Source organism: Macaca fascicularis, chromosome 2, assembly GCF_037993035.2.
Source record: "Macaca fascicularis isolate 582-1 chromosome 2, T2T-MFA8v1.1".
Classification (NCBI taxonomy): Eukaryota; Metazoa; Chordata; class Mammalia; order Primates; family Cercopithecidae; genus Macaca; species Macaca fascicularis.
In genome coordinates this window covers 57,274,586-57,285,620 of record NC_088376.1, presented here as the reverse complement: position 1 = coordinate 57,285,620, position 11,035 = coordinate 57,274,586, and the positions used below count along the sequence as shown (strand labels likewise).

Below are 11,035 nucleotides of genomic sequence, written 5' to 3'. Positions count from 1 at the left end.
ACACTGCCTTCCGGGACCGGACGCCATTTCCAGCGGTTGCTGGTTCTGACGGGTTGCAGTCCGCCAGGACAATGAGTTATGACTACCATCAGAACTGGGGCCGTGATGGGGGGCCCCGCAGCTCCGGTGGGGGCTATGGAGGGGGGCCGGCAGGGGGTCATGGAGGGAACCGAGGCTCCGGAGGAGGCGGCGGCGGCGGAGGGGGTGGTCGAGGCGGCAGGGGCCGGCACCCTGGGCACCTGAAAGGCCGCGAAATCGGCATGTGGTACGCGAAAAAACAGGGACAGAAGAACAAGGAAGCGGAGAGACAAGAGGTAATCTCGGATTCGATAGTGGAGGGGATGAGGCAGCACAGGTTTTCTTCTCTCTCCCGCTGCCCCCTTTTTCCTGGTTTTGTGTCTTAAGTGATGCACGTGCTTTGTGAAATGCAAACGAGGCGCAAATGTATCGTGTGGGCGCTCCCAGTAGCGGGCGTACTGCTTAACATTAGCCATGCGCATCTGACGAAAAACAGGCAGGATTTATGCAGGCTGAATATATACTTTGCTTAGAGGACTTGAGAACTGTGACAAAGCAAATGTTAAGTTCACGTTCTAACCGAAATTAACTTTATTAGGAGTGTCGTTGTCGTATCTCTGGCTATCCTTTCACTTAGAATAATAATTGTCACTTTAAGGTCTTTGCCTGGTGGAGAAGCAAATAGCGATCTTTCTACATTTGAGATAGGTTTGCGCGGAACAAAAGCAGGCAGACACTACTTTGGCTGTGGATCGTTCAGGAAAATAGTCCATCTTTTATTATTAGTGTTAAAATTATCCGCAAACCTAGGTTTTGTTTTGTTTTGTTTTTTGTGTTGGGGTGGAGAAATTTCTATTGATTAGCAGATTCTCTTTGAAAAGGAAAATGAAAGGAATCTCCAGAGATGATTTGGCTTACTCTCCTCTCTTCAGGTGATTGTCAGGTTGATTTGTATCTTAAAGATCTGCAGTAAAGGAAACAAAGTTGTCGGAGTGACTAATAAATAAAATTCTAATAAAAATAATTTTTATCATTAAGCAGGAACTTAGTATATGCCTTTGGTGACTTCCTTTTAAAAACCACCTTATAAAATGTATTATAGAGTGTAATTAGATCATCATTTAGGCTACTTTTTTTTTTTTTTTTTTTAGACAGGATTTCACTCTGTCGCCCAGGCTGGAGTGCAGTGGCGATCTCAGCTCACTGCAACTTTGACTCCCAAGTTCAAGCGATTCTCCTGCGTCAGCCTCCCGAGTAGCTGGGATTACAGGCGTCCGCCACCCCTCCGGCTAATTTTTGTATTTTTAGTAGAGAGGGGTTTCACCATGTTGGCCAGGTTGGTCTCTAACTCCTGACCTCAGGTGATCCACCCGCCTCGGCCTCCCAAAGTGCTGGGATTACAGGCATGAGCCACCGCGCCCGGCCTAGACTACTATTTTAAAACCATTCTATTTCTTTTTATTTCTTTAACCATGTCATGTTCATTCAGGTGTTTCCGGGGGCCTTATCCATTTATCTTCATAACTTAAACTTCTTTAAAAAACAAACCCACTTCTTTTACAGCCCCAAATTAACTTTTTCGTTGGGCTAACTGGCTTTTGAAAATCAGGATAGGGACGTCTAAGTAACTTTACAACTTTTGTTTATTAAGGCTCTGTTTCAAACAAGGTTTTATGCATGTTGCTCCAGGTACTTGAAGAAATGTGGTATTCAAGGAGCTTACAGTCTAGCTGGGAAAATAATACCTAAACAGATGAAAAGTTAAATAAGTCAGGAAAAAATGTTCATTATTGTTTCCACATGAAGGATATAGCCAGTTGTGCAGTGGATGTTATGAATGGAACTTTTGATTTCTACTTGCGTTCCTATCCTCCTTTTAGTGGTGACCTAACCATTTATTCACTTGCCAAGGCCAAATGAGATTTATCTTTGCTTCTTCCCCTTCATTTCAGCAAATCTCTGCCTTCTTAATATATCCCAATCTAACTGTTCTTACCTTCTAACTAGTCATCTAGCTTCCATTCCTGCTCTGCATTGTCTGTGCTTTGCAGAGCCGCCTATGGTGATCTTTTAAAAGGAAAAATTAGATCATTTCATTCCCTAATTCACAACTTGAATTTGGAAGTCGGGTCACTTCTGTCTCAGTCTAATACATTTCAGTTGCATCTTGACATGTTTTCTGGAAATCTTGGTAATGTGGCTTCAACATAACAGGTTTACCACTTTGCACATTTCTCCGAGCCCATGTCCCCAGTCTGATATAATTATAGCTTTTGTAAACATAATTTATTTTTACTTTTTATTACAGTGTCATACTGTTCTCCTGTCTAAAATGTACCTTTCCGTCTTGTTTTAATGTGAGTATTTTTCAATGGGCTCATCCCAGTTCTTCTTTGACCACTTTTAGCTGATGTCATTGCTTCCCAGTCAGAATTTCGGTAACTTTTACTTTTAAAGTCATGTCATGTGTTTTCAAAATGAATAGTTTTTTTTTTTTTTGAGTCGGACTCTCAGTGTGTCACCCAGCCTGGAGTGCAGTGGTGTGATCTCGGCTCACTGCACCCTCTATCTCCTGAGTAACTGGGATTAGAGGTGGGCACCACCATACTCGGCTAATTTTTGTATTTTTAGAAGAGACAGGGTTTTGTTATGTTGGCCAGGCTGGTCTTGGGCTCCTAACCTCAGGTGATCCACCAGCCCCGGCCTCCCAAAATGCTGGCATTACAGGCGTGAGTCGTGTTGCCTGGCTGAAAATGAATGCATTCTAATGATGCATTCTTGAACAAATGTTCTTTCAACAAGTATTTATTGAGGACATTATTTTTGTGATGGTATCTTAAGCACTGTATTAATATAGGCTCTACAGAGATTGTGGTTTGTTTGGAGCGATAAATATAATACAATATTAAGGTATTAGAGAATATGTGCTATCACCTAACTCAGGTCAAGGTATTTTAGAAGATTTTTTAGGGATGGTAACCCTTAACCTGAAGTTGAAAGATGGCAAAGTGAATGTACGTGTGTGTGTTTGAAGTTTGGGGTTTGGAAAAGATTCCAGGCAAAGGCAGTAGCATGTGCGACAACACCGAGATCAAGGAAGCACATGTTCAGTTCAAGAAACTAAAAGATGAGAACCTGGATGTGGAGAGTAGTGAGATGAGGTTAGGGCAGTCAGTTTCAAACTTGTTGGCCGCTTTGCACAAAAAGGAATATATTTGAATTTACAACCCAGTACACACATATGTATAACTAGATGAAAAGTTTTGTAAAATAACATTTAATTACCTGCACATTGCTTTGAAGTTTTTTTGTTTTTGAACTTCTCTGTTCTCTTTTAATGCTGTTCATGATCCTTTAATATAATTTCAGAAACAGCAATTTGAAAATCTCTGGGCTAGAAAAATAAGCACGGCCTTGAGATACATTGAGTCTTTCTAAGGACTGTAGCAAGCTGGTAAAACATTGGGAGGCCGAGACGGGCAGATCACGAGGTCAGGAGATCGAGACCATCCTGGCTAACACGGTGAAACCCCGTCTCTACTAAAAAATACAAAAAACTAGCCGGGCGAGGTGGCGGGCGCCTGTAGTCCCAGCTACTCGGGAGGCTGAGGCAGGAGAATGGCGGAAACCCGGGAGGCGGAGCTTGCAGTGAGCCGAGATCGCCACTGCACTCCAGCCTGGGTGACAGAGCCAGACTCCGTCTCAAAAAAAAAAAAAAAAAAAAAAAGAGTGAAATGACTGGATTTTAAATGTTTAAATTCACTCTGGTAGCAGTATAAGGAATGGATTGAAGAGAGGCAATCCTGGTTCAGGGAGACCAGTTAAGTAGCCCTTGCAGTAACTAAGATGAGAAATGACAGCTTGAATTAGCATGTTGGCAGTGGAGATGGAGGGAAGTGGACAGATTAAAGTGATTTGGGAGGTAGTCTCAAAATGATTTTGTGATCTATTTTATCTGAAGGGGTAAGTACAGTGTTAATGATGACTCTTTTATGCCTGTCTGTAAGGATCAGGCTTGTTGGAGAAAGGTGATTGGCTCGGCTATGGAGACTATGAGTTTGATATTGTTATAGGGCATACAAATGAGGATTTGCAGGAGGGAGAGGGCTGTGTAGATCTGATGCCTAGAAAAATCTAGACTGGAGATAAGTATTTGACAGTTAATGGGCTCATGGGTAGTAGTTGGAGTGTGGGAGTGAATAGTCAGAAACGGAATGGGCCCAGCCTGAATTCTGTAGACCATTGCTTCTCAGACTTGAATGTGCATAGGAATCACCTGACATCTTGTTAAAATGTAGAACACTGGTGGGATCAGAGATTCGACTTTTGTTACAGGCTCCCAGGTGATGCCAGTGTTGCTGGTCTGTAGATCACTCAGGCTGTCAAATACAGAAAATGAAAATTTAAGGGACAGGCTGAGGAAAAGAAGGTTACAAAAGAATCTAGGAAGGATCAGCTAGAGAAGAGAAAAATAAGATGTGTGTTGTTTTGAAATCTAAGAGTAGTGTTTAAAGGAGAGAAGAGTGTATCATCAACAACGGGAAGTAATTGATAGTGGCAAGCATGCACAAATGACGTAAGAGCTGAGAATGTCTATTGGATTTATCAACAAGGTCGTTGATGATCTTAATGGGAGCCCTTTCTGTGGCATTGTAGAAGTAAAAGCCAGATTGCAGTAGGGTAGCAAGTGAAACAGAGATTAAGAAGTGAAACATTTTGCAGCAGTTTTGCTGTGAAGAGGTGGAAGAAAAATAGGGCAGTAGCTGATAGGGGTAAGGGAATTCAAGAGAGGGTTTTTTGTTTTTGTTGTTTCTAAGGTGAAGAGATTTGACCATGTTCATGCCCTGATGGGAAGCGCACGGTGAAGAGGAAATCAAAGTGGGCCAAATTATACTGCAGTAATAACTGACCCCCAAATCTTTATGGTTTACAACAAGCAAGGTTTGATTTTCTACCACATTACTAAAAGAGGCAAACTAGAATATCGATTGACTGCCTAATGTCTACTGGAGAGGTTAGAAATTTAGGAAAGCAAGGTAAATTTCAATGAAGGAGGTGGCCCTGAGGACAGGAAAGGAATTGAACTGCGGAGCTCAGGTTGAGGGGTTAGCCTTTAAAACACACTTCTTTTTTAACAGGAAAGAAAAAAGGATAAATTCTGATACAGGTGGGTTTAGGTTTGGTGATAACCAACTGAGGACCTTTTCTTCTTGGGGCTTTTGTTTTGTGAAAAACTGTGTGTGCATGCTGAGGGCAAACAGAAAGGTGGTGCTGGCCTGTTACAGAGAATGGGGAGATAGTTTGAAGTAGTTGCACATGATTAGGAAGCTGATACGATAAATTTGGTGGACATCATTTAGGGTCTGTTGCCAGGAACTGAAAACTAGAAGCAGGATATTTGAGAATATCCAAGAAAGCAGGAAATAATCAAAATTCTATGACAATAGAAAATAGTCATGAAACAAAATGTGTTTCTGAGATTCTCCAGGCAAGGAGTGAAATAAAGTGAAGTGTGGTAGAACTAGAAGAAGGTTGTTGAGTGGGAGAGAGGCATCCTACAATAAGGCAAGATCCAAGTTTGGAATTAAGGTATTTTCTCTGTTATCTGGTGCATCCAGAAACTCATTGTGGGGAGAACATCATTAAAAATACGAATCTTTTTATTTAGAGTGTAAATTATGTTTTCAAGGTCTAATCATACATGTTCATTGTAAAAGATAGATTCAACTGTTCATTCCTGGGGCATATACCATGGCCAGAGTTATATCTGGCAGAGGCACTGCAAAAAGTATAGGATATGGAGAGTGAATAGCCTCTTTTTAAATTAATAGTAATAAAAACAAGATCCTACTACACTACTGACTTTTTTGATTTAATACTTTGGTCATCTTTCCTGTTTGTATACTTGCAGAAAGATCTACCCACTCTTAACCATTGGGTGTACTACAATTCAACTAATTCCTTATTGATTAGCAGATGCTTACTTGGTATATATGCATTGTGTAAGGTATCTTAAAGACTACCAACTAATGTTGACTTTTTAATTAAAACTAATTTTGTTGTGATAGTTTGGACTGAAAGATTGTGTAGATCTGTTTATTTTCTGTAGACTGTTACGTTATCCAGTAATTCACCTTTCCCAAGGGACGTGAAATCTCATAAAATTAGAATAATCTTTTGTGCTGTTATGGGCAGGAGGTGGGCAATGTGTTGTGAAATGTCAATCTAGGAAATTGTTTACTAAACAAAATACAGAGTAATGAGTTAACATGGAAAAGTGAGAACTGTAGGAATCTTAACATAACAGGAATCATAACATACAGGTTATGTTCTAACTAAACAGATACATCAAGAAACCTTAAGAGGACTTTTAGTAGACACATTTTATATCCTGACAACTGAAATTAGCCACTTATTTTCACTTCAAAAAAGGAGGTAGCGTATAGTTCATTGGCTTTGCTTCCTCAGATTTGTTTTATTACTAACTTCTTATTTTTATCACATTAGGTTATCCTCCTACTCATGTAAACTTATTTGAGCTTTCACAAAGCATGTAATACTGAATTAGAATTAGAATGTCTCATAAAACCCTGTCTCTTGTCTTAAACATGTTTATGTCTTGTTCTCCTGGGACATATACTCCCCCACCCACCCTGGGTTTTCAAACTTTATGTTAAACTTTGTTATGACCAGCTATTTTCGTGTTTGTTTAATTGGGATAGAATACAGTGAAGAGAAGATAAGAGTTGCACTGTACAGAGTAAGGAAAGTATTTTGTGAAATTACCTAGTTGTATTTGTGTGTACTGAGTCATTAGTTTTACTGCAGATTGCTATGAAAAAAATAAAAAACAATTGAAATCTGTTGCTCTAGATTTTAGAATATTTTACAGATTTGCCATCTGCTTTCATCAGTCTCCTTACCTTAGCTCCTGCTTCCCTCTTTTCTCCCCAAAAATAACCAAACCTCAAAAACTAAAAACACCTTGAAGAACATTCCCAACTGCCTAGTTGTTGGATACAGTGGTAATTTTTTCAGTTCTCTGCCTTAGTTATGTCAATTTTATACTTCTGATTCCTTTTTTTAACACCTTTCTTCACTTCATAGGGGTGGTTTGTCACTGTGTGCTCCTAGTCTTTTGCTTGTTCTCTTGATTATTCCTCTGACTTATTTTCTTGCCTTGGCTCCCTGAATGCCAGACTTGGTCGACCGTCTGTCCACATCTTTGGAGGTGGTATTACTTGTAAATTAAAAGAATCCTGTGTCTGTGTGATTTCAACTTTACAGAACACTCCAAAATTTCTATCATAACTCTAAAAACAAAACCTTTCAGAGATCCATTTCCATATATTCATCTGGCTAATCATTATTACAAGTTGGGAACTTTCATCATTGTTCTTAATTGCCTAAAATCCAAACTTAGCATCCTGTTTTGACCTCCATCACCACTACATGTACACAAAAATGTACAGTAACACAGAGCAGCCTCCTCCTAATGATTCATCTTACTGCTGTTCTCTTGTGATCCACCCTCGAATTTGAAAACAATTGTCTTTGATTCTTCCTTTTTGTCTGTCTCCAACTTCCACCAAATAGTCATTAAGTCCTATGGTTTCTTTCTTTCGAGTTTTGACTGTTTTCTTTTCGTTTATACTTTTACCTTCCTCCTCCTTTGGTTCTTTAACCTAACACACTCTAATTTTCACCACTCCTCATGTGTTTCCTTTTGCCTGTGGATTTATATGCACATTAGAACCTAAAGTTTGTAGACCCGTAGATTTTGAAGAATCTGTTTTTCAACTTTGTCTAAATATAAAAGTCTCCAAAGAATTGGGTTTTGGCAATTTTTTTTTTTTTTTTTTTTTTTTTTTTTTTTTTTTACCTTGGACATTTCTTAAATGCGTAAAGTTTCTGAAAATTTTCATGGTTCACCATGGACCTTTATCTTTGTCCAATTTGTTGTGTTTTATTCTCATTCTTTGAAGCAACTGCGTCATTTGCCACATTGGATCACCTAATGAGCACTGATCAATTTTATTTACTCCTTCTGAGCTCAGCCTTACTTACCAATATATTCTTCTGTTTAGTGTTAAGAACTTTCAAATGTTCATTGCGACCAAACTATTTCCAGTTTTCAACTTTTTTCTTAAACCATTTGAGTTTTAATAACTTCGAAATTTTAAGATAAGGTGAAATTCATAATAATTAGTATGTGAGGATTGGGAGTAAGAGAACCAGAGTTGTAGGAAGAGACATAAATGAGCTTTCTTTGACAGTCATAATAGGGCTAATTTTTTAAATGCTTGTTGGAAAAGGTCTAGAAGGATATGTACCAAAATTTTAATATTAATTAATTAGGTCTAGGAAGGGGGATTGGGCTAGAGGACAAGTGTGAATACCTTTCTTTTATATGTATTTGTTGAACGTATATTACTTAGCTTTTATTTTCTTTAGTATCAAATAATTTTTGCATATGCTTTCTTATGGTGACAAGATGCTTTTTTCTTGGCACAAACTAGAGAGCTGTAGTACACATGGATGAACGACGAGAAGAACAAATTGTGCAGCTACTGAATTCTGTTCAAGCGAAGAATGATAAAGAGTCGGAAGCACAGATATCCTGGTTTGCTCCTGAAGATCATGGGTACAACAAGAAGTATTTTTTTAAAGAATAGGCAAAGAGTAAAAAATAACATCTTTATTTTCTTCAATAAGTGAAGTTTAACCTTGATGTACTTTTTTTTCTTATGTAGATTAAACAGATTTAGAGAATGACTTTTAAAAATTTAGATGGCATGTTTCCACAGGAAAGCTAAATGGTATGAATAATAGTGTATCTGGATATGAGGTGTATTAAGTTGTTATTTATTCTTCTCTCTACCTGTCCTCTTTGTATTTATGAAATTATTCTATCTGCGAGATCTGCAAGAAGTGAAATTGCTACTGTTTTAGAAAGGTTACAAGAACTGTATCATTTAGAGGAAAAATTAGTACAAGTATTTCATGGACTGTGTATTGTAGCATCCTATTTTTAGCTCAGAAAGGGTGGCAAGATAAAAAGATGTTGTGACATGAAACAAGTTCAAGAAAACCAGAAAAAGAGAAACACTGTAACTAACTGCAGTGAAGGAATGACTATTGTGTGGATTTTTTAACTACCACAAGGAATAACTTAATCTGGCAATATCTATTTAAAGGAAGGAAAAATTTGAATTTGTTATAAGAATCTAAGTATATTTTCATAATTACTGTACTAAGAAAAGCTTTAGATTTGGATGACTGTGAAATATTTCAACAATGTTTTGTTTTGTTTTGTTTTGTTCCAGGGTTCGAGTGGCTCTTCATCTGACCTTTCTTATTTTCTTATTTTGTCAAAACAGATATGGTACTGAAGTTTCCACTAAGAACACACCATGCTCAGAGAAGAAACTTGACATCCAGGAAAAGAAGTTGATAAACCAAGAAAAAAAAATGTTTAGAATCAGGAACAAATCATATATTGACCGAGATTCTGAGTATCTCTTGCAAGAAAATGAGCCAGATGGAACTTTAGACCAAAAATTATTGGAAGATTTACAAAAGAAAAAAAATGACCTTCGGTATATTGAAATGCAGGTAGTAGAAAGATGTCAAAAAATATTTTGTCATTTTTTTTCTTATACTTTCTAAAAATGTATATATGGTTAGAGGTAGCTGCATGGCATAGATCAGTGAGATCCTCAACAAGACATCCTCGGTGGGAATTACTTTATTTTCGAATGGTAGAGAAAAGCAGTGGGAATGGAAGTTACACATAACCTACAGTATCCTATCTCATCCACAGAAGCTTATGTGGTGAGGAGAAGAAATGTTTGAGAAATGCTGGTGCAAATGGAAAAAAAAAAAATTACTCTTCAGCTTTTCTAGGCCAGTTTAGTGAGGTGCCATGTGCAGTAAAGGCAGTTAAAATTGTAAAGCTTGTTCCAGGTTACTTAATACATCTCTTTTTTTGTAGATGATAAAATTAAATATTTCAGAAGTTATGTGATGTGCTATGTTCACTAACATTGTAAATACAGGACTATCACAAGACCTGAGAGTCTCCTGAATTCTGATATTTTCTTTCTATGCTAGGCAAGATATTTTAAGGTCCCTTTCAGTTAAAACATAAAATTGTATGATTTGTGGGTGTTCTAGAGGTGTAATAAAGTGGTTGCATGTATGTGTGTATATTTTTAAAAGAAATTACTGAGGGAACTCTGAGGGCCATATCTTAATATGTAAATACACATTGCTGTTTTTGATAAAGAAAGGATATAGCACCTCCTATAGGAAAGAAAGGATCCCTCAGCTAACTGATGAAAGCTGAATTTCCTTATTAGGAAAGAATGATCCACGGACTGTTACTGATGAAAGTTGGATTTCCTTATTAGAATAGATAAGCCGAGGTTGTCCAGGGCCAAATTGTGTAGCTCTTTGATGCCTGTTGGGTAAAACTGATTTGAAAATGGAGGAAATTTCAGGGTGAATTAATTCAGAATCTTCTGGTTGAGAAGAGCTGCTTGAACAGCCTTAAGAACAAGGAGAATTAGTGTCTTTCTCTTTGCTATATATGGTAGATAGAACTCATATACTAAAGATGGGTGATTGATCTAGTTCAGAGAAAGAAAAAAATGTGTAAAACATTTGAAAAGTTGATGGTCTTCCTATTTCTCATGTGTTGTCATAAATGCTTCATATATACTACATGATTTAAGCTTCTCAACAACCTTGAATATGAGACTACATGTCTGTTGTAGATGAGGAAAAAGATTTAGGTTAAGTGACCTACCTAAGGTTGCATAGCTCATAACAGAATCAGATCTAAAATTCAGCTGTGTTTAAGAACTCAGCTTTTTAATCATTTTTAGCCATGTGCAATATTTTTTCTTGATGTTCTTTAATAAACATTAATCTTCTGCTTCCTGAATACCAGTTATTGTGCTATATGTGTGTGTGTGTATGTGTATATATATTTGAGACAGGGTCTCAGTCTGTG

General features: G+C 37.8%; 1 protein-coding gene across 4 annotated transcripts in view; it reads left to right on the top strand.

Moving 5' to 3' along the window:
• DHX36 (DEAH-box helicase 36) overlaps nucleotides 1–11,035 on the top strand; it is a 50,891-nt gene continuing 39,856 nt past the window's right edge. For 2 of the 4 annotated variants that reach the window (XR_012430807.1, XM_005546154.4), the window contains exons 1-3: nucleotides 1–314; nucleotides 8,538–8,662; nucleotides 9,399–9,633. Coding sequence is in view for 3 of the 4 variants with exons in the window: in XM_005546154.4 (XP_005546211.2) it covers nucleotides 72–314; nucleotides 8,538–8,662; nucleotides 9,399–9,633 (603 nt within the window). In the remaining variant the exon portion in view is untranslated. Of the gene's footprint in view, nucleotides 315–8,537; nucleotides 8,701–9,398; nucleotides 9,634–11,035 lie in introns of all 4 variants that reach the window. The other 2 variants (XM_045386752.3, XM_005546156.5) reach the window with 2 other exon arrangements.